This window comes from Electrona antarctica (genome assembly GCF_951216825.1).
Source record: "Electrona antarctica genome assembly, chromosome: 11".
NCBI lineage: Eukaryota > Metazoa > Chordata > Actinopteri > Myctophiformes > Myctophidae > Electrona > Electrona antarctica.
The window spans coordinates 6,020,033-6,044,358 of record NC_136792.1 but is presented as its reverse complement, the minus strand read 5'-3'; the positions used below and the strand labels follow the sequence as shown (position 1 = coordinate 6,044,358).

Below are 24,326 nucleotides of genomic sequence, written 5' to 3'. Positions count from 1 at the left end.
GGAGGTATAAAACTGGGCGAGGAACAGCTAAGGTGAGGTTGCTGAATAAACGTGAGGTTGCTGAATAAACGTGAGGTTGCTGAATAAACGTGAGGTTGCTGAATAAAGGTGAGGTTGCTGAAGACTAGGCATGTAACGATATATCTTATATAGATATTATATCCCGACGATATGTATCGATTTATTAAAAATAATAATCGATTTTCAAAAAAAATAAAATTAAAAAAAAAGTTTTCTTTTTAGGGGGGCTAGTGCTAGGGGGGCTAGTGTCATCATATTCCATCATATTCAAGTGCTTTTGGAGAGAAATGAGACAGACTCCATGCAGTCACTTTCAGTAGTAGAGACCTGCAGAGGGGAGCTGTATGTGTCTACTCTGTACCCAGGTGATGGTCGTTGATGCTGGTTAATACATCAAGGAAGGCAATTATGTTTCTGCACTGTCAAATAGGTCTACATCTATGCTAAGATGCCATCAAAGATTTGCAATGTAGTTAAATAAAAATTGTGAAAAAAGCTTGGGGGGGGGGAAGATAAATCATAAAAAAAAAGATTTTTCGGTCATTTTGTCTGGAAAATAATTGTGTTGAAAATATTGTGAAAAATCGTATCGTGATACGTATCGTATCGTGAGTTGAGTGTATCGTTACATGCTTACTGAAGACGGTTTAATCTAAATTAAATCTTATAAGTGAACATAGCAACAAGACACAAGGTGGTCATTCTGGTTTCTCACAGGCAGACATTTCAAGGCATACAGGTTGTTTCCAGATGTGCTGTCCAAGCTCTTCTGCAGAAGCACAAAGAAACCAGGTTTAGGACCGGAAACGCAGTGGTCGGGCCAAGGAAACGGCAGACGAAAGACACATTAAGCTGCCTTCCCTTTGCAATCGGAAGATGTCCATCAGCTCAGCACTGTCAGTGGGACCATGGGTCACCCATCTACAGTCCAGATAAGTCGTGGAAGACTTGTAGCTAAAAAGCCAAGCAGTTGGTTTGCCGCAGGTCTGGAGAACACTACACTAAGGATGAGTTCTTGCACTTTTCTTTGTAGAATTGGTCAGAATTAGTGGTCTCCCCAATGCTGAGAGGCAGATTCTTATCCATCATCTGGTCCGTCCAAAATTACAATTACCCCAAACATATATACTGTAGTCTATAGCCAGAGTCTTAAAGAACAACATAATACAAAGAAAAAGAACAAGTAACACCTTATTCTTAACTGTGTGTGTGTGTGTGTGTGTGTGTGTGTGTGAGTGAGTGAGTGAGTGAGTGAGTGAGTGAGTGAGTGAGTGAGTGAGTGAGTGAGTGAGTGAGTGAGTGAGTGAGTGAGTGAGTGAGTGCGTGCGTGCGTGCGTGCGTGCGTGCGTGCGTGCGTGCGTGCGTGCGTGCGTGAGTGCATGTACAGTACCTGTTTATGATTGGATTCTGCAGAGACTGGTGTGCCGTTTGCCAGCTTAGTTTGTATTTGTCGGAGCCCAGCATGTCTGTCACTAGATCTACAGACGCACACATTGAAATCAACGGTTACAGTCATACAATGCAGTATATGGAGGTGACACAGTAAAACACAGCATCATTCAAATCATTCAAAGAAAACACTATACTCTATACTCTATATACACTATACTCTGATGCGTTGCACTATATCAGTGCAACGCATCACTCTTCCATGGGAGACCGTAAGGCTATGAAGCAATAGCACTGGGCATAACGGGCATAAGGGATCTCTTAAAGGCAATGGCATGTGGCACAGTGATTGGCTTAATTATTGTAACGCCCAAACCACATAATGTAACGGGTAACGGAGGTGTTTTAGGGATTTACCAAAATACCAACTTTAGTGGGGGGGAACACCCCTTCACCCACTGCTAAATCCTTTAGTGGGGGAACACCCCTTCACCCACTGCTAAATCCTTTAGTGGGGGAACACCCCTTCACCCACTGCTAAATCCCCAAATAGTGTATTTAGAATGCTCGAAAATGGAGCCAAAAATGTCATGGTGGTCCGTGGCTCAAATGCAGAATAAATAAATAACGGTCTTTGATATGAAAAGGGTTGAGAACCACTGGTCTAGGAGTTAGGGTCAAGGGTTAAAGGACCACTTCACCACTTTTCAACCTATCTTCATAGGTCACACCCTCCTATGAGACACAGACTGAGTAGAAACAAATCGTGCCATTTTATCATGATTATTAGTGAGGACCTATTATATGAAGATAGGTTGAAAAGTGGTGAAGTGGTCCTTTAAGGATAAGGGTTTTGGAGTGGGACAAGCGAATGAATGTCGTCAATGGGAAGGTCTTCACAGCTTTGTGTGTGTGTGTGTGTGTGTGTGTGTGTGTGTGTTATAAATACCAGGTACTAGTTTGAGGAGGCTGTGCAGGGCCTGCTGTTTGGTATCTTCTTTCTGCTGCTGGCTGCGTTCAGGGCGGGGTTGCGAGGGCAGCGAGCCCCCTGGCCACACTGCCTCCTGGATCATTCTCAGGTACGTCACCCAGTACTGCGTACAGGTCAGGTTGGCCACGCTCACATCCAGCCATCTGATACGCACAGCCACACAGAAAGAAACGTTTGTTTTTAACCACAGCCAAGTCAATATAGGCAAACATTCAATATAAGCAATTATTTGTCAAATGTTTTCAATATTTTAATAAACAATAAGTAATAATAATTATACAATTAAAATGGCAAATCTGCAAGCTCACAGAGCATCGAAATTTGCCCCCTCCCCCCCCCCGGAAGAGAAGATCTTATTAAATGACTATCAAGGGATGACTGGGAAACATGTAGCCCAGCGGTTGTGTTGTGACCTGACCCTGGAGCCCAGCGGTTGTGACCTGACCCTGTCAGACACTGAGATTTACTATCGTTGGTCTGAAAGCATGACCGCAACAGACATCCAGACTGTTTAGTGAGGTTATTTAAAGCCCAATGTGAAGACTAAAAGACACAGTCTAATGTGGTTCAGGTATGCAAACATGTCCACGCTTCAGTATCTCATGTCATTCATTCCCTCTATTTCTACCTTCACTTTACTGTACATTCTCTGCTTTAGACAATACTCTTAAAAAACAATAACAAACCAAACTAAATAATAATAATATTAATATTAATAATAATTAGGGATGTCGCGATCACGTTTTTTTTGCTCCCGATCCGATTCCGATCATTTGATTTTGAGTATCTGCCGATACCGATTTTTCCCGATCCGAAACTTATATTTTATAGAAAACGTTTATGCCAAATAGTACAATATCCAGTCTACTTTGATACTAGCGATGTCCCGATCATGTTTTATGGCTTTATTAAGGGCCAACCCTAAATAATAACAATAATAATGCCCTTCGTACAGTACAGTACAGTGGGGATTATAGTTGCTGACTGTCTTTTGACTCCTCGCACACAAACAAATACTTATCCAGACAAGACACTGAGATGCACATACGTTACACATAACAGTTCCGAGTCTTCCGACTCCAGACTCTGCTGAGATGTAGACATGATAAAAAACTATTTCCAAAATGATTTAACAGCATGCAGACACTCTTATGCAACGCTGCTCAAAACCACATACAGCTTAACCCATTTTGGGCGGGAACCCCTTTTGGTGTTAGCATTATGTTATGCTTTAGCTATTGAAAAATAGCAGATCTCCTGTACAAGCTCATAGCGCGTAGGTCTGCTATTTGTTTTAAATGACTGACGACTGACATAGAACCTTTTTTTAGAATCTGATCTCAGGTCAAAATGTGTTAAAAGAAACAGGGACCTCCCTTCAGGGCTTACGACATGTTTATCCATCGTTGACACATGAGGAACCCTCTTCCTAAATTAAGTTATGTCATTTTAGATTACCGACTGCTGTTGGATGAATATTGTGGTGGCAATAATTCTTCACTTTATTACGTTTTTATCTGTGTTTCATAACTGCTTTATTACGCTTTTATCTGTGTTTCATAACTGCTAAAAGCGATACTGAACTCGGACCAAAACTGTCTATTGTATGCTTTAAGTATACAAAAGAAAAACTGTTTCTTGTACACTTATGCAATATTGAAGCAATGATTTGTATGGTGTGTCCTATAAGTCCATGTGGGCTGGGCGCCTTGGGGTGCATGACACAAAAATAAAGAATCTATCTATCTATCTATCTATCTATGTCATACTACTAAGATCATTTAAGGACATTCTCTGCTCATTGTATAACTGCACTGTAGCTTTAAGCTGAGCAATCAGAAATGATCCAACAGCTGAGATGTGCATCTGAAGACTAATGGCAGAAACCACAATAAGTACGTACTGTACATATGTACAGGTCAAAGTCAACACACAAACGCAACAGGCCTATAACAGTATAATTTAGTATAACAATAACATTGTTAAAGTAAAAACTAAAAGTAAACTGCAGCCAAGAAGCAAGAAGCTATCGAGCCCCGTGGGAGAGGAACGTGTCCATTGGAGCTGCTGCTGCCGGTGAGATAATTCCAAGCGTCTTGTTCTTGTGGATTACAAATATAAAAAGGGGTACCCCGAACTTTCGTTTAGCTTGGAGTGGAACAAGGAACTATACTGTTGCAGGAGCGCGCCAAGAAGAGGACTGTCGTGGGACTGTTTTTATGATATAAAGCACCTGCCTCGCGTGGGGTTGCCTAATTGTTTTGTTTACGGTTGAGGTTGTGATGTGAGGGGTTACAGACGATGGCACTTGGTTGCGTTGGGATGGGGTTTATTTGAAATAACTATTGATTGTTGATTTGTTTGTTTATTTATTTTGTTGATTAGGAAAAGAAATAGGGATAGAAGCCTTGTGTATTTTCTTTACCATTTCATTGCTTAATTGTCTTTTGTGGCTTGAGTATATAAAAGGAAAGCTAAAAACCCGCCGATCCCGGTGTTTTTCCTTTAGTTAATCATTTTCCTTTCAAGGTAAAGGCTGATTGTTACAACATGATGCTCATCAGTTAGGGCCTAGTTAAGGCCGGGCCTTCATTTTCAGGTCCGTTGCGAACTCTAATGTGTACGTACTGTTCATAAGAAACCATAGCACCTCAACCTGCATTCTTTATTCTTTATTCAGACGGATCCCCAGTAGCTGCCACCGAAGTAGCAGCTACTCTTCCTGCATGCACAGAATGACTTGCTAAAGTTACATGTACTCCATAAATGGGACTAAAACAAATTAACAAATTAAGATTCTATTACAACTACAGTACTGTATGTAGGAGGGTGTGAGAGCCGCAGTTGGAGCTTGGGTTACGTGGGAATTCTTTCGGTTATCAGTGAGGTCTGTCTGGCCTCCTCCCCGGCAACAGTGTTTATTTTGGTCAAGGCTGGTTAAAAGCCCAGTAGGAGGATGATTATGTGAGTCCATTCACCACCACATGCCGCCCAGAGACAAGCTCATTAAATCACACTGACTTATGACAGGTCACTGACTGCCCCATGCACGGCTACACAGCACACAGGACAGGGAGCTGCAGTTTGTTGGGACACTGACAACTATGACTAACGCAAACTTAAAATTAAAATGACACAATACAATTATTATTATTATTGCAATAATGTAGTCATATTAGGACGATTGCCGTTGGGAACGCATGCTTTCCCAACATACTTTTACTGCAGTACTCATTATCTTATACAACTTGGAGGCCGTGCAGTCTATGAAGTCAGGATCATGGCATCATATTGATGAAATCCGGGCTCCATATATGGGCATAAATAAGTGACACATACCGAAAGACACACAAACAGACGGATATGGAGATTTGTGGATTTATAGATATAGACCGGCGACTCCTCTGGAATGATGCAAGGTGGAAATGCATGCCTCAGCATTGAACTCCCATAATATGGTGATTTCTGTTTCCTTTTCCCATTCATTTCAATGAGATTGCTCACTCAGCACAGTAGTGGCAGCCCAGTCTATGGACTTTTTACGGAACTTTGATGACTTCATTATCATACTGTACAAGGCACCGCTCACTTCACATGAGTGTGAATTTTGTAGATGTGCTGATCCAAACACACACACACACACACACACACACACACACACACACACACACACACACACACACACACACACACACACACACACACACACACACACACACACACACACACACACACACACACACACACACACACACACACACCTGCATGCTCTTTGTTTTACTTAGAGCTCAACGAGGAAATACAGTTAAGACAAAATACCACCCACAAATCACCTTTTCCGGGTCAGCGGTCGGGTAGACTCTGGAGAGCTTAGCGGCTCTGATGGCAAAACATCCACGAACGGACAGTCAAAACCTTTTTTTTTTCTTTCTTTTTTTTTTTTTTTTTACAATTTGGCAGTAACTCCTGCCCAACAGCAAATCATCTGATCTTGTCTCGTCTCAACGCAGGAAACTTGATGTAACTTTCACTCTAAGCCAAGTTCGTGTCGTTTTGAAACTGACAGCCTGATAAATGTCATGGAATGACGCCAGCCTGTAGTAGCTGAGCCTGCTGCTCTTGCAAGAAGGAAAATCTTTCATCAACTTCTGCACGCTCCAATTTCTTTAAATATGCAGGAAGCCGTGGGTCAGAGACAGGCTATTTGAGAATAAAAGCAAGGGGGCTCAGCCACATTACAAAACGCTCAAGAGCGGTCTCAACAATATGATTAATTACTTTTGCAATAAAAGAGTTAATTAGTTCTGAGATGAGACCAGTACCACACACTTGGCGTTCTTATTGTCTGATGGAAGACGACCTACTACTGTATCGCTGTAGTGCACTTGTTCATTTTACTTACTGTACATTACAGAATGGAATCAATCTTACAGATGCAATAACTTTCCATACACTGTCTCGGGCAAAACGTTCTGGACAACTGGATATCAATATATGCCCATATATGTCCATATATACTGCACTCTGTGGTTCTGGACAACCAGATCTCCATATATGCCTATTATATGGGTTTGTTTATATTTGTATATGTTATTTGTTATGTGACTATGGGCAGTATTATGCGTGTCTTAAGTACCAGGTCTTATGACTTAACTGAAGACCTGGAGGCGTGGTCAATGCTTTTTGGCCACTCAGAAATAGCCAAATGGCATTGATCACGCCTCCAGGTCTTAAGTTAAGTAATAAGACCTGGTACTTAAGACAAGCATAATACTGCCCCTTGTCTCAGTCATAGTGAAACGCCTGGTTTGTGTATGCTTATGTCTGTGTGTGTGTGTGTGTGTGTGTGTGTGTGTGTGTGTGTGTGTGTGTGTGTGTGTGTGTGTGTGTGTGTGTGTGTGTGTGTGACCGTGCGTGTGTGTCTCCAAATATTTCTAACATTACGTTGAATTTTGGTTTTGGTTGAATTTCTTTCACAATGTGTGAATTCATAATAAAGCTGTTATTAGACCGTTTTACCGTAAGCAGCATTCTATGAAAGATGTTTATTAATATAAATAATAGAATGAATTGGGTGGGGTCTACAGTACTCGTGTTTTATGAAGCTCAGTCAACCATGTTGAACCCTGTGTCCTTATTTTGGGCATGTCTGCCCAAAACATCTGAAATCTGAATATTCAAAAATAGTTGTGAGGTGAGGGCTTAGAGCAAGTGGTTACTATAGATTGGACCAGACACTGAAAGCAATACACCATATGACCATGTTTGGAGAGGATGGAAACAATTCTACTGCTAATACCATTACAACTCCCACTAGCTACTACTACTACTACTACTGCTGCTGACACAACTATAGCTGGCACGCTGGCTCAGTGCTTAGCACTGCTGCCCCAGAGGAAGAAGGCCATGGGTTTTAGCACTGCTGCCCCAGAGGAAGAAGGCCATGGGTTTTAGCACTGCTGCCCCAGAGGAAGAAGGCCCTGGGTTTTAGCACTGCTGCCCCAGAGGAAGAAGGCCATGGGTTTTAGCACTGGTGCCCCAGAGGAAGAAGGCCATGGGTTTTAGCACTGCTGCCCCAGAGGAAGAAGGCCATGGGTTTTAGCACTGCTGCCCCAGAGGAAGAAGGCCATGGGTTTTAGCACTGCTGCCCCAGAGGAAGAAGGCCATGGGTTTTAGCACTGCTGCCCCAGAGGAAGAAGGCCATGGGTTTTAGCACTGCTGCCCCAGAGGAAGAAGGCCATGGGTTTTAGCACTGGTGCCCCAGAGGAAGAAGGCCATGGGTTTTAGCACTGCTGCCCCAGAGGAAGAAGGCCATGGGTTTTAGCACTGCTGCCCCAGAGGAAGAAGGCCATGGGTTTTAAGCACTGCTGCCCCAGAGGAAGAAGGCCATGGGTTTTAGCACTGCTGCCCCAGAGGAAGAAGGCCATGGGTTTTAGCACTGCTGCCTCAGAGGAAGAAGGCCATGGGTTTTTAATATTACTGGGTTCTGAGTGGAAACGTTCTGCGTGCTCTTCCCGTGTCCAGGTGGGTTCCTCTGGGTGTTCCATTTTCCTACCACAACTAAATATATGCATGTTAAGTGCTTGTCACTGCCCTTGACAAAAAGCTGGAGCTGGTCCTTGGCACCGCGGAATGGCCACTGACAAATTCAAGGTATGTGTAAATGTTCTTGGCAATAAATACTTAACACCAACTACCACTATGGTATTAACACAACGAACACTGTAATTATTGTTTGGTAACACTGTGCACACGTCCCTGCCACTCCCAGTTAAAACAAACCCCTTTCACAGTCCTAGTGTGTGTGTTCTTATTTCTTTTGACACTGAAAAAATAACTTTCCATACACTGTCTCGGGCAAAACGTTCTGGACAACTGGATATCAATATATGCCCATATATGTCCATATATACTGCACTCTGTGGTTCTGGACAACCAGATCTCCATATATGCCTATTATATGGGTTTGTTTATATTTGTATATGTTATTTGTTATGTGACTATGGGCAGTATTATGCGTGTCTTAAGTACCAGGTCTTATGACTTAACTGAAGACCTGGAGGCGTGGTCAATGCTTTTTGGCCACTCAGAAATAGCCAAATGGCATTGATCACGCCTCCAGGTCTTAAGTTAAGTAATAAGACCTGGTACTTAAGACAAGCATAATACTGCCCCTTGTCTCAGTCATAGTGAAACGCCTGGTTTGTGTATGCTTATGTCTGTGTGTGTGTGTGTGTGTGTGTGTGTGTGTGTGTGTGTGTGTGTGTGTGTGTGTGTGTGTGTGTGTGTGTGTGTGTGTGTGTGTGTGTGTGTGTGTGACCGTGCGTGTGTGTCTCCAAATATTTCTAACATTACGTTGAATTTTGGTTTTGGTTGAATTTCTTTCACAATGTGTGAATTCATAATAAAGCTGTTATTAGACCGTTTTACCGTAAGCAGCATTCTATGAAAGATGTTTATTAATATAAATAATAGAATGAATTGGGTGGGGTCTACAGTACTCGTGTTTTATGAAGCTCAGTCAACCATGTTGAACCCTGTGTCCTTATTTTGGGCATGTCTGCCCAAAACATCTGAAATCTGAATATTCAAAAATAGTTGTGAGGTGAGGGCTTAGAGCAAGTGGTTACTATAGATTGGACCAGACACTGAAAGCAATACACCATATGACCATGTTTGGAGAGGATGGAAACAATTCTACTGCTAATACCATTACAACTCCCACTAGCTACTACTACTACTACTACTGCTGCTGACACAACTATAGCTGGCACGCTGGCTCAGTGCTTAGCACTGCTGCCCCAGAGGAAGAAGGCCATGGGTTTTAGCACTGCTGCCCCAGAGGAAGAAGGCCATGGGTTTTAGCACTGCTGCCCCAGAGGAAGAAGGCCCTGGGTTTTAGCACTGCTGCCCCAGAGGAAGAAGGCCATGGGTTTTAGCACTGGTGCCCCAGAGGAAGAAGGCCATGGGTTTTAGCACTGCTGCCCCAGAGGAAGAAGGCCATGGGTTTTAGCACTGCTGCCCCAGAGGAAGAAGGCCATGGGTTTTAGCACTGCTGCCCCAGAGGAAGAAGGCCATGGGTTTTAGCACTGCTGCCCCAGAGGAAGAAGGCCATGGGTTTTAGCACTGCTGCCCCAGAGGAAGAAGGCCATGGGTTTTAGCACTGGTGCCCCAGAGGAAGAAGGCCATGGGTTTTAGCACTGCTGCCCCAGAGGAAGAAGGCCATGGGTTTTAGCACTGCTGCCCCAGAGGAAGAAGGCCATGGGTTTTAAGCACTGCTGCCCCAGAGGAAGAAGGCCATGGGTTTTAGCACTGCTGCCCCAGAGGAAGAAGGCCATGGGTTTTAGCACTGCTGCCTCAGAGGAAGAAGGCCATGGGTTTTTAATATTACTGGGTTCTGAGTGGAAACGTTCTGCGTGCTCTTCCCGTGTCCAGGTGGGTTCCTCTGGGTGTTCCATTTTCCTACCACAACTAAATATATGCATGTTAAGTGCTTGTCACTGCCCTTGACAAAAAGCTGGAGCTGGTCCTTGGCACCGCGGAATGGCCACTGACAAATTCAAGGTATGTGTAAATGTTCTTGGCAATAAATACTTAACACCAACTACCACTATGGTATTAACACAACGAACACTGTAATTATTGTTTGGTAACACTGTGCACACGTCCCTGCCACTCCCAGTTAAAACAAACCCCTTTCACAGTCCTAGTGTGTGTGTTCTTATTTCTTTTGACACTGAAAAAATATAAACACAATCACTTAGAAAATACTCCAGCTGGAAAATAACCCTGTCTAATTGACATTTAGAATTAGCCTGGAAAAAGTGACATGGACACGGGGCTCGCGTTGGATGGTTTATGCGGGCAAAGAGTAAGGAAAGCTGATGTTAATTTGGAGAAGTGAGTGAGGCAAATTAATGCATGGTCTGTGACTTGTTGGAAGAAGAATGTTGACATGAGGGCTGGTTTTCACATCTTAGCACGTTGGCCTGGATATGGTTCATTTACAATACGCATTAGCCCCACACTGAAGGTCTGTTGGAGTGTCCAAAGACACCAGACCTGTCCAGTCTCATTTGTGGATAAGATTTGGATCAATATAAACTTGGCTTCACATTTTTACTCGCGTAGAAATACTAGACTTTGGTGCACTTTACTCATGACAGAGCACTTGTCTGGAAAATGACCCCCCAAATAATACTACTAATAAAAACACATTATTATGCCATTTCTTGCATAAATTGACAGGATTCTGTGTGACTTTCAGTTCATAGTTTGTGCAAGGCTCTATCTTGAGCTCTTGACTGCATGAAACATACGTAGGAAGAAGAGCCTTGAATCAATGTCATGCTTGCTTGTCATGCTTCAGTACTAGAATAAATACTGTGTACGTTTATGAATCCTCAGAAAAGTGATGTTAGTGTACAATTCCACTCCAGTGTTGAATTAAAGGAGAATTCCATGCCAGAAGGCTTTTTTACCTTTCTTACCTTTCTTTGTAGTCGTTACGTCCCCACCAAAGAGGTCCAGGTGTTTTTTGTGCAAAAACTCCTTATTGGCTATTTCCCCTACCATAAGCCCTCAATGAATTGCATTGAATGGGAATTGAATGGGGCTATGGGGTGTTGTGCTAATTCGCTTATTTCCATCTAAATAAGTAGTAAAGTGTGCCGCTTGGGATATTATTTACATTATGAAGAGAGGATATATACAAAAAAATAAAAATTTGAGCGATGGAAATAAGCGAATTAGCACAACACCCCATAGCCCCATTCAATTCCCATTCAATTCAATGCAATTCATTTAGGGCTTATGGTAGGGGAAATAGTAACTACAAAGAAAGGTAAGAAAGCCTTTTAGTATGGAATTCTCCTTTAACATAGTACGAATAGTAAGTCATGACTTATTTGTCTCTTCCTCTGGTGACGTTTATGAAAATAGTATGCTACTCTCTCTGTAACCCAATCAACCTGGCCTCCACATACTGGCACTGGACACAAACACGGTGGCATTCCTACCAATCTGAAAGGCATGCGGCGCTATTAAGGACTCTACTGTGGACCTTTGGCTGCAACTCAGTCCAGAGATCTTCAAACATGACGCCCACCATTAACACATCCAGCACTTGGACTAATCCATGTCACGACCCACCGGCTCTACAGGCACATACTGTAAAAACCAAGCAGCCTTCAACTCTATGCGACGTACTGTACCGGATGTCCCCTGATAACGTTGTCGTTATATTTTTTGGTTGTAATTGTTGTGATGTTTGTGATTACTCGATTGTTTTAATTATGTTGTTAAGCACTTCGGAACACTGTTCGAAAAGGTGCTATATAAATAAAGTGTATTATTTATTATTACCATCACCCTGACTGAAAGAGAACAGCATGGCTGCTGTACCATCCAGCTTCCTGGGCAGGCAGAGCCAGAAAAGAGAGGGCAGCGTTTTCCTTCTGGTTGTGCGAGTGTGAAGAACATTAAAGCGTTTTTGAGGTGCTCGAGCAAAATGAGGAGGAAAATTAAAGAACCGCAGTAGTACTTTTCCTTATTTTGAGAAGGTGGTATTGGTACACATCACGTTATACTGCAATACTAAAACAGCCCGCTGGACGAAAACAGATTGTCCAAATCTGGCTTCACACTTCAGTTTAGATTAATATGATGTTGCTGTCTAAATTTGGGTTGTGATCTAAGAGAAGGCCATGCAGCTTAGTGGCAAATAATCCAACATGTTCCAGGCCTAAAATTTCCACTCCTCTGAAACCAATCAAAGTACTATCAAGTTAATCACATTAAATCTGATTACCGGGGCCACAATTTGTCAGGGACAAGCAGGGGATATTTAGTATGGCGGGCATAGCAAGTGCAAATGAACAGAACACAGATGTTGAGTTCGGGGCATTTCATAATTTGATTATCCACACTAACTGCTGGTCTCAATTCCTGCGTACCTTCCAGATTAAGACCCAAAGCCGAATCGGAAAGCTGTTCAAAACTTTGTTTAATTTATCCAGCAAGATATATCACACTGTTGACGCCATCTATGGACCACATAACATCACCTACTGCAGTGGTTCCCAAAGTGGGGTCCGGGGACCCCCAGGGGTCCCTGAGGGAGTTCCAGGGGGGACCCAGCTAAATGATTATTTGGAACTAAATGGACCCTTATGGGTCTATTTTACAAATGGAACCATTTGGTTCCATTTGTACACTCTCAGAGTTAAATTAGCATTGATTTTACAATATAAATAGGGGGTCCCAGAGATAGAAATGCTATTAAATGGGGGTCCGTAGACTAATGCATGTCAAACTGGGGGTCCTTGAAATTAAACGGGTTGAAAATCACTGCTAGAGCCGTAAAAAATCTTCTCTTATTGGGGTCACTGGCATATCTTTTCAAGTGGGGGTCCGCGGGCTGATTAGTGTCAATTTCAGGGTCCTTGACATGAACACGATTGGGAAACCCTGATCTACTGGAGTTTTTATCAACTGTGATATTAATTTATACTACAGAATGTTCTCAACACAGAACTGATGAACATCTACTGTCTCTGATGTTTTACACTCTCACTAAATCACATGCACCACAATTACTATAGCCTTTCCTTCCATTAGGAAATCTTCTCAATGCATTCCGTCTGTCTCAAGAGTTCCCTAACAAAAGGTACTGGAAAAATAAATAAATAAATGATGTTAAAAAAAATGCATTTTGCATAGACTGGTTGACTTTTTAAAGTTATTTTAAAACACATGTTCAGTATAATATTCATCATTATTAACCCATTTTGACCTGAGATCAGATCCTAAAAATGTCTACATCCTGACAGTTTTCTGAAAAAGCTATGTTTCTATGCCAGTCGTTCTTCGATTTTTCAAAAATAGCAGACCTACAAGCTCGTAGCGCGCCACTCGGTGGCGTGCTATGAGCTTGTAGATCTGTTATTTTTCAATAGCTAAAGCATAACATAATGCTAACACCAAAAGGGGTTCCCACCCAAAATGGATTAAAACACATGTTCAGTATAATATTCATCATTATTAAGCCATCAGACCATGTTTCTCCTCAATATTTTACAGCCAGAGAGTCCTGTCTAATAAAAGATGGTACAGGATGCTGTCTCGTTAGTTGGAGCGCAATCACACAGACATGATGCAGAGTGAAACACAACAAATAAACACATCTTAACGGTTGGTTTACGTGGGTGCCTTCAGCGCTGTGCTGTGTAGCAGTTAACTCTAATTGTCTCCAGATGCCTCGACTCCAGGCTTGGTCTCTCCTGCCTACAGTACTATACCCTCCTGTCCATACAAACCTCTTCGTTCTTCCCTTTCAACCTAAATACACAGCAATACCACATGACGTATCGGATGAACAAACACAACTTACACCTGAGGCACTGTTTTCGGTCACATTTATACTGTACCTCAAGTGGAGTGTTAACAGGACACAGGGACTGTAGTACCCATTTGCCATTTTAATAAGACATACCGTGTATGTATTCCTGACCATTACCTTCCTGGCTTTTTTCAAATAGCCAATGTACTACTGCATCCACCTGGTTTGTCTGCAGCCCTAAAGTCACAAATGCTGCAACAACTGAACATTTGTTCAAAGATTGTTGGACAACAACTTCAGAAACTTTATACATCCACGTATGATAACAGCATCCTAAGGTTAGCAAGGAATATCACCTCTAATACTAAGCTTGTGTTGTATGGAGAATATAGGTTGCTACCTTCAGGAAGGAGATATGGTGTACCAGCATACAATAAAGTCAGACTAAAGAGGTCCTTTGTCCACCAGTCGACCTTGAGGCTTAATCAGGAGTCGTAGTAGCCACGGGGTAATCTAGGCGGTGGATATTGCTCTTGTCTTCATGTCTTTATGTATGTAAATTGTCTTGTTCTTTGTGTTATGTCAAATGTGTGTACGTATATGTGTTCTGCATACTTGGCTGCTGTGTCGCAAGACAAATTTCAGTGTGAACTGACAATAAAGTACTATATCATATCATATCATATCATATCATATCATATAGGGTTAAAGTGGTCATTTTAGGATCCACTGCTCTATAGCACTGTTGTGACGAAGAGAGAGCTGAATCAGAAGGCAAAGCTCTCGATATACTGAGCAATCTTTGTTCCTACTCTCACCTATGGGGCGTGAAGTGTGGGAAAGAATAAGATTGCGGTAAATTACTTTTCTCAGATGGCCAGCCTCTCCCTTAGAGATGAGAGGTGAGAAGTTCAGTCATACATGAGAGACTCGGAGTAGAACCGCTGCTCGTCGACTTGGAAAGGAGCCAGCATGTGGTTCAGGCATTTAGTACGGACGCCTCCTGAAGGTCCCCCTAGGGAGGTCCTTAATGCACGTCCCACTGGGAATAGACCCCGTGCAGGGCTCGAAATTGCGACCGTTTTGGTCGCAAATACGCCTGAATTTTTAATCTGTGCGACCTGAAAATATAATTGGGAGCACCAGGCAGTGCCACTGAAAAATAATTGCTGTAGTGCGACCAAAACGGTCGCTGGCCGGTTCCAGCCCGTGAGATGCATACATTTCTGAGCATGTCGCGAGACGTGGCAAAAGCATTTCCGAGGGTCCCCAGCCAAAAACCTTGAGAACCCCCTGCAAGCAATATGATTTAATAACAAGAGATTATCCTTCTATTTATAAGCAGGTAATAGTAATAGTAGCTTCCAGACTTTTGTTCTGCTTAAGTTTCAAACTACGTGGGGATGCTAAGTATAGGCCTTTACATTTGACCTTCATGAATATGAGAAGTGGAACATGGCGTTGAATGATGATGTGAGGACGCCACGTACTGTGATAAAATGTTTATAGTTCAAGCCCTAGACACTGGGAATAGTGTTTTCACATTCATTAAGTGTCCTCAACTTAATGTGGTGCCAACTAAGTAGAGTAAAAAAAGAAACCAGGGTAAAAGGAGAACTGAAACATTCACTCACAGAATCACACTTCAAATGAGCTTACATAGTGCAACATTTGAGCCCTACTGTAAGTAATTCATAACCACTTGGACCAGTTTTGCCTCACCAAGAGCTCTGTCTGAACACCTTAGTAGGCAGCCAGCCACAATGAAGAGCCCTTGTCTGGGCAGAGCAGAACGGGAGAGTCAAGGGTCAAAGCAGACAAGGCCCAGTATGACATGAGGCCTCGTTTTCCTGGGGAAACCGTACAGAATCGGTTAGGGCTAATGGAGACCTGCAGGGACATTGGCATTACAGATGAAGGGTATTAAGAGACAACGGGCTGTATTATGCGCCTCCAGGTCTTAAGTTAAGTAATAAGACCTGGTACTTAAGACACGCATAATACTGCCCAACATGTCTTCTTGACAACATGATGTTACCTGGTAACATCTGTCAGCTTGTGAGGAGGGGGTGAAAACGGTTACGGATTTACGATATTATCGTAAATCCGTAATCGTTTTCACCCCCTCCTCACAAGCTGATATAGGGGATATCATATGAATTTCTCTGAATGCTGACATTCGAGATTGTACTGTCGTGAAGAATTTAGCAGCAGATGAAGAAATATCAAGAAGGGAGTGTATTTTCAACACTCCCAGCAAGATACCCTCTCGATGACCAAAGGGTGGGGTAGTGAAAGAATTGGAGAATATTCAAGCTCTTCCCTATATGCAACAGGTGAAATTATCTGATAAAGGGGAGGCGTCCAAAGGCGTCCTGTGGCACTGAGTGAGTTAACTCATCCAGTGCCACCGGGTGAACACCAGTTTTGGCCCTCGTTGCCACCGAAGCCCATTACAAATAAAAGAAAGAAAATTAAATTATATTGTGCATGTAATGTCCATGTCATCACATGACATGCAGATTAGAGCAATTTTCAAAATATGGATACAAAAAAAAGAAAAGAATATTCATTTGTTTCTTTTTTTTTCAAAAAGGCGTCCAATGGCGCCAATGGCACTCGCGGCCACCAGGGGCAGGCGTCCAAAGGCGTCCTGTGGCACTGAGACAGTCCCGGTCGGTGCCAAATTTTGCACGCACACTCCCTGGATGCCAACGATGTATGGTTATCCAGTAGACGGATAGAATGCAGATTGGCATATGCAGCGTGTCACAAGCGTGATGTCACGAGGCGTGATGGACTGATACCCATATAGGGAGATCTAAGGGTCTCCATGATATCACGTGATGTCACGAGGCATGACCATATATGGAGACGTGATGTCATGAGGCGTGACCATATAGAGACGTGATGTCACGAGGCATGACCATATATGGAGACGTGGGGTGACTAACTAACGGACGGACAGGAGATGCAGGTTTTCATAGTAAATGCGACCTACGGTCAGCAATCAACACATTACATCTATCATTACAACATTACATCTATCCAAAGTCACGTTTTCAGCAAAGACATCATGTAATCTGGAAGTTAAGATCATTATCTTTTGCCCCTCATCTTCTGTTATTATTGTACAAAAGCATTCTTCAACCTGTTCTGTTGTACTGTTCTTCTACAGCAGGGGTGGGCAACTGGCGGCCCGGGGGCCACATGCGGCCCCCACCTTCACTTAATGTGGCCCTCAGGTTAATGTCAGGATACTGATATAATATTGGTTTCAGTTGTTTACAATTCCACAACATGCAAACATGACCCGCTTTAATTACTTCAGTCTAAATTAGTAGCTCATTGCTCAACACAAGTATAATTAAAAGGCATTTGAAATTACATAAAAATGTTAATTTTCAGGATTCCAATTCAAAAATAGTAAAAAATAATTGCGACGACAGTAATATATGGCCCTAGGGAGTGAGTGTGGAAATATAGTGGCCCTCTCCATCGTCAAAGTTGCCCAGCCCTGTTCTACAGCATACTGTCCATGCAGTATGCTGTCCATCCAGAAACAAACTTTTCAGTATTACACCGTATTGCTTCCAAGATCATCGGACTTCCTACACCCACACTTTCTGAAATGAACAATAAGGCCATCACACGGTTAGCACATTCAATATCAAATGACACGGATCATCCCCTGTATCACTTCTTTAACCTCATGCCATCTGTACACAGAACCTAGCCATGGAAAAAAGATCAATTTTAGTAGGAGTTTTGTTCACTCAGCCATCGCGGCATTAACCCATTTTGAGCGTTAGCATTATGTTATGCTTTAGCTATTAAAAAATAGCAGATCTACAAGCTCGTAGCTACGAGCTTGCTATTTTTGAAAAATCGAAGAACCACTGACATAGAAACATAGCTTTTTCAGAAAACTGTCAGGATGTAGAAGACATTTTTAGAATCCGATCTCAGGTCAAAATGGGTTAAACGAACTGCCCCGCCGATAGGATGGTTCTGTATACAGTGGGGAACTCATGTGTATTTGTATTGTCTTGGTGTGCTGTGTACATACATTCCTGTGGTTCTATTAGCAACAAGTGCCTCATGGTAAAAATACCCCCCTCCAGTACCAGGTGGGGTCGACCTATATTCTCTACCATAACCACCTCTATTAGAGTGACAAGTGCGGGGCCAAAAAAAGAAGTCAGTCGAAGTGTTAATGGTCCAGTGCCAACGTCCAAATCTTACACTTGACTTGTGCCATGGTGTCTCATACAGCCACCACAAATAACTGATCTACACCAGGGGTTCTCAACGTTTTTGGCCGGGGACCCCCGGAAATGCTTTGGCAATGTCTCGGGACCCCCGCCCCGCCCCGCCCCCTCCCGACCCCCAATATAAATTGACTGCTACAATAACCTTAACTCATTTTGGGCGGGAACCCCTTTTGGTGTTTTAAGCATTGTTAGCTATTGAAAAATAGCAGATCTACAAGCTCATAGCGCGCCACCGAGTGGCGCGCTACGAGCTTGTAGGTCTGCTATTTCTGAAAAATCGTGAAAATAAAATTAAAAAAAAACTTTTTTTTTTTTTTTTTTATAATTTGGGGACCCCCTAAAATAATTTGGCGACCCCCCCGAGGGGTCGCGACCCACGGGTTGAGAACCCCTGATCTACAAGAAACAATCTACAAGTATAACTCAGGTCACGTCCCTGGAGAGCACTGGAAGGCTCTCGTCTTGGCTGTTTATGTGTTGTAGATCAGTGCTTCCCAAACGTTTTCATGTCAAGGACCCCCATTTGAAAAGTTATTGCCAGGGACCCCCATAAGAGAAGATTTTTACGGCTCTAGCAGTGATTCTCAACCCGTTGAATTTCAAGGACCCTCAGTTTGACATGCATTAGTCTACGGACCCCCATTTAATGGCATTTCTATCTCTGGGTCCCCAATTTATATTGAATGTTATTTTAATGGAACACTTCCATTTGTACACTCTTTGAGTTACAGACCCATAAGGGTCCATTTGGTTCCTAACTATCATTTAGCTGGGTCCCCCCTGGAACTCCCTCAGGTACCCTTGGGGGTCCCCAGACCCCACTTTGGGAACCACTGTTGTAGATCAGTTTGCGTAACTCTGCATGTGGACTGAAGACGGGTCACACTCTGCATGTGGACTGAAGACGGGTCACACTCTGCATGTGGACTGGGAAGACGGGTCACACTCTGCATGTGGACTGGGAAGACGGGTCACACTCTGCATGTGGACTGGGAAGACGGGTCACACTCTGCATGTGGACTGGGAAGACGGGTCACACTCTGCATGTGGACTGGGAAGACGGGTCACACTCTGCATGTGGACTGGGAAGACGGGTCACACTCTGCATGTGGACTGGGAAGACGGGTCACACTCTGCATGTGGACTGGGAAGACGGGTCACACTCTGCATGTGGACTGGGAAGACGGGTCACACTCTGCATGTGGACTGGGAAGACGGGTCACACTCTGCATGTGGACTGGGAAGACGGGTCACACTCTGCATGTGGACTGGGAGGACGGGTCACACTCTGCATGTGGACTGAAGACGGGTCACACTCTGCATGTGGACTGAAGACGGGTCACACTCTGCATGTGGACTGAAGACGGGTCACACTCTGCATGTGGACTGAAGACGGGTCACACTCTCTCTCAGTGGAAGAGGTACTTCACTTTGTTGTTTATCACTTTATATTCAAGATTATTTCAAAGGGCCAACAACTGAGAAATTACATAATTTAGGAGTAACCTTTAACAACCCCCCCCCCCCCCCCCCCTAGTTTATGGGGATTTTAATGTGATGGTGTTGTTGTTGTCTCCAACAGGCCAAATGCATGGGGAGAGAGTATGTTTTGCACTCCGTCCGTTCGTGCATGCGTCCGTCCGTCTGTGCACCGTTAACCTGGTCGATGCCAAACTTACACACACACACACACACACACACACACACACACACACACACACACACACACACACACACACACACACACACACACACACACACACACACACACACACACACACACACACACACACACACACACACACACACACACACACACACACACACACACACACACACACACACACACACACACACACACACACCTAGCAAAGAATTCCACTTGAACCAATTAAAGCTGACATTAATGCTACTGTAAGTAATTCTATATGAGCGATTGTGGTCTGGTGGAGTCGGGGCTGTGCAGCATCAGCTACCGTGAAAACCACCAAAGTCCTTCTCCAGTTCTGCTCCGTCAAACTGATATAATTCATTCATTATCCAGTTCTGCTCCGTCAAACTGATATAATTCATTCATTATCCAGTTCTGCTCCGTCAAACTGATATAATTCATTCATTATCCAGTTCTGCTCCGTCAAACTGATATAATTCATTCAGGGAGCAGAATAGAAATTAGAGGTAGTACTCTATCCTCTGGTGTTTAACCCATTTTGGACTGAGGTCGATTAAAAGAAAAGGCTTCTAAATCCTAAAAAAGATCTGAAAAACCTATGTTTCTGTCAGTGGTGCTCAACCTTTTTCATGTCAAGGACCCCCAGAATTATCTCCATTGGGCCACGGACCCCCATCTCAAAATATGTAGTTCCAGGGACCCCCCAGAAGCAAATATTTTAGTTAAAAATGTTCGCTCTGAAATATATATTCAATGATTTGTGCCACATTTTAACGATTTTTCAAAAATAGCAGACCTACAAGCTCGTAGCGCGCCACTCGGTGGCGCGCTACGAGCTTGTAGATCTGCTATTTTTCAATAGCTAAAGTATAACATAATGCTTGAAACACCAACAGGGGTTCCCGCCCAAAATGTGTTAAATGGGGACTCACTGGATAATCCTGCCGGATCCTCAGTGAGTGTATATTGCAGCCTTCCAGCTGTACGTTAAAAACATTAAATAAATAAATCGGGGCACGGTGGCACAGTCGGTAGTGCTGACGCCTCAAGGCTAGAAGGTCCTGGGTTCGATTCCCGCCGGGGATGCTGGGGACGCTGTGGGCGCGTCATCAGTGCCCATACCCGAGGCGGGCTTGGCAAAAGGGCCTTTCTGTGTGGAGTTTGCATTTTCTCCCTGTGTCCCCTCCTAGGGTAGGTACCCTCACAAAAAACATGGGAGTATAATCCTGGTCTCTAAACTACCTCCCGCTGGCCAGCCGGGGCGCCTGATGGAGGGGAACTGGAACTGGTCGGAATAACGTGTTCCTTCCACGCGCTACGTCCGGCTGAGGAAACTCCCCCGTCAGGTAAAAAGAAGCAGCATGGACTCCTCATGCATAGAAGGTAGCATGAGGTCAGTCTGCTGCCCCCTCAGGTTGGCAGAGGAAGTGTAGCGCCCATTCGAAAATTGACACTGGGTGAAAAAATGGGTTGCGGGTAAAGTAAAAAAAACAAAAACATGAAATAGTCACACTCATGTATGGAGTAGGGCAAGCTGCTGACGCTGAGGCTGCACTGACAGAACTGCACTCACAGATCCATCATGTTTTGGCACAGCGCCACCTACAGAATTGGACCCATTGATCTAACCGGGGGTTGGGAGGGAGCGCTCATTTTGCGCCACAGTATAAGCAATTCCATCCACCACTGACATGCCAACTCCATGCGCACGTGCGCAGCCATCGCTCGCCTCATGCTTCATTTGGTGCAATATAAACAATATACGAGAGTCTTTGCTGATACTGTGTGCTTCAGGGTGACAGTGTAAGGCCTCACTCACACCTTCGCATCTAGCATACAACATTGTTGGATGCTAGATGTAAACAAAGGGTTTGTTTACATCTTGCCCCAATGCATTTCCAATGGAAGTCACATGGTTTGACACCACATTTTTGTTGTACGGCTTTCGGCTGTGTTTCGACTGCCCCCCTCCCCCTCATACAACAAAAATGTTGTGTCAAACCATGTGACTCCCATTGGAAATGAATTGCGAGCTTGCATTAGTAAACAAGTCTCATGCATCAGCTATACAACAATCTGCTGTGACCGTGTGAGTGAAGCCTAAGACTTGAGTTACGACACCAGTTTACAACTTTGAGTTTGGAAGTGACATTTTTTAGGGATCTCTGTGCACTTGGTGGGCTTAAGTTTAACTGAATTGCAAAAATAATACAATGCATGGATTGCGTTCAGCATGCAGAGCAGACCAATTTATTAGCCTTTTAACCCATTTTGGGCGGGAACCCCTTTTGGTGTTAGCATTATGTTATGCTTTAGCTATTGAAAAATAGCAGATCTACAAGCTCATAGCGCGCCACCGAGTGGCGCGCTATGAGCTTGTAGATCTGCTATTTTTGAAAAATCGAAGAACGACTGACATAGAAACATAGCTTTTTCAGAAAACTGTCAGGATGTAGAAGACATTTTTAGAATCTGATCTCAGGGCATGGATTGCATTCAGCGTGCAGAACACTGTGTGACCAATTTATTAGCCTTCTAAGCAAAGAATATCAGAATCAGGGACAAATAAATACTGCCTCATAGGGAACTGTGAGAGGCTGATTTACTATGAACCAAGGCCACTGTAGCTGGCCCTGGACAACCTGTGTGAAATACAGGGACAGTCACAGAGAGAGAGAGAGTACTGGCCAGGATTTCTCTCTGGTAGTGATTATTCTAACTCTCCTGGGCATGAATAACTTGGTGTGTGTGTGTGTGTGTGTGTGTGTGTGTGTGTGTGTGTGTGTGTGTGTGTGTGTGTGTGTGTGTGTGTGTGTGTGTGTGTGTGTGTGCGCGTGCGTCTCTTTAGCGCGCCAGGAAAGAGACATTTACAGCGGCAGGTGACATATGTTCTAATCCTGAGAGGAAAATGAGGCACACGACAAGGAGCAATTCCGCCGTAGTCTGAAAACCCACCTCGGCACTTGCCCTAGCCTAGCCCCTTAGATAGCACATTATGTAGACTTAGATAGTATTTTAAACAGACGTATAGCTCTAGAATTGCATTTTATGTAGTCATAGCACTTTATAGTACACATGTATAATATATAATATAGTATAGTATGTATAGTTTACATAGATACTCCACTGTTACGTTCTTAGTTTATGCATGTTTCATGATAACTACTTTTTATACATGTGATGTATGCCATGCTTTTGTTATTGCTTAATGTAAATCGCTCTGGATTAATAGCGTCTGCTAAATGCCTACATTTTAAATTGTAAATTGAGCACTAGAAGAAGTGGAGATGGAGGTCCAGTGCAGTCCGCCCACAGACCACTGATCATTTAGACGAGGTTAATTACAGTATATGTAGAAAAGGTTGAAAATGGATGAAGCGGTACTTTAGAAATGCACATCAAATACTTAAATACTGGCCAGTTGAGTAGGTTTTTCTGCAGCAGTTTGACTGAACAATCATTGGAATAACTGGAACTGCATTCCCCTTATTGAAGCAGTGATCTGCTTAATGAAATGGTTATTTAATCATTGTGTGATTTAGATCATTGTTGTAAGGTCTTACGTAGGGGTGAGCAAAACTCATTTAAGATGTCTGTATTTGCGCAATCTGATACTGATTAGGGCAGAATTATTTCATGGTGTTGGGAACGGAGCAGGATTTAATTGAAGGCAAAAAAGATTAAGTATTTCTAGTTCCTGCCTAAGTTACAATAACCACAATAGCGTCACACAGACAAGATGTCATTGCAGAAGCATGCCTCTGGAGAGAGGAGATGAAGCAGGACTTTGTAATGGAGCTGCATGTCGGCCCCACCGGGCTCAGGTGAGCAGGGAAAACAGATACTGTCAGTGTGAAGGCCATGGCATGACCTCATCCATTCACTGCCTTCATTTAACACATTTTGACCTGGGAACGATTCTACAAATGTCTTCTAAATCACGACAGTTTTCTCGAAAAACCTATATGTTTCTATGTGAGTCGTTCTCAAACTATTTCATGTCAAGAACCTCTAGAATTACATGTATTTGGCCGCCGTCCTCCATCTGAAAATATGTTGTTGCAAGGCCACGCACGGACCCTCCAGATGCAAAGTTTTGAGTTAAAAAACATTCGCTCTGAAAGAATATATATTCATTTT

General features: G+C 43.4%; 1 protein-coding gene across 1 annotated transcript in view; it reads right to left on the bottom strand.

Moving 5' to 3' along the window:
- Positions 1 to 24,326, bottom strand: part of snx19b (sorting nexin 19b) — a 58,867-nt gene that overhangs the window by 3,543 nt on the left and 30,998 nt on the right. The window contains exons 12-13 of the mRNA XM_079514366.1: positions 2,360 to 2,544; positions 1,412 to 1,499 (exon numbers count right to left, since the gene is read on the bottom strand). Coding sequence (XP_079370492.1) covers positions 1,412 to 1,499; positions 2,360 to 2,544 — 273 coding nt within the window. The remainder of the gene's footprint in view (positions 1 to 1,411; positions 1,500 to 2,359; positions 2,545 to 24,326) is intronic.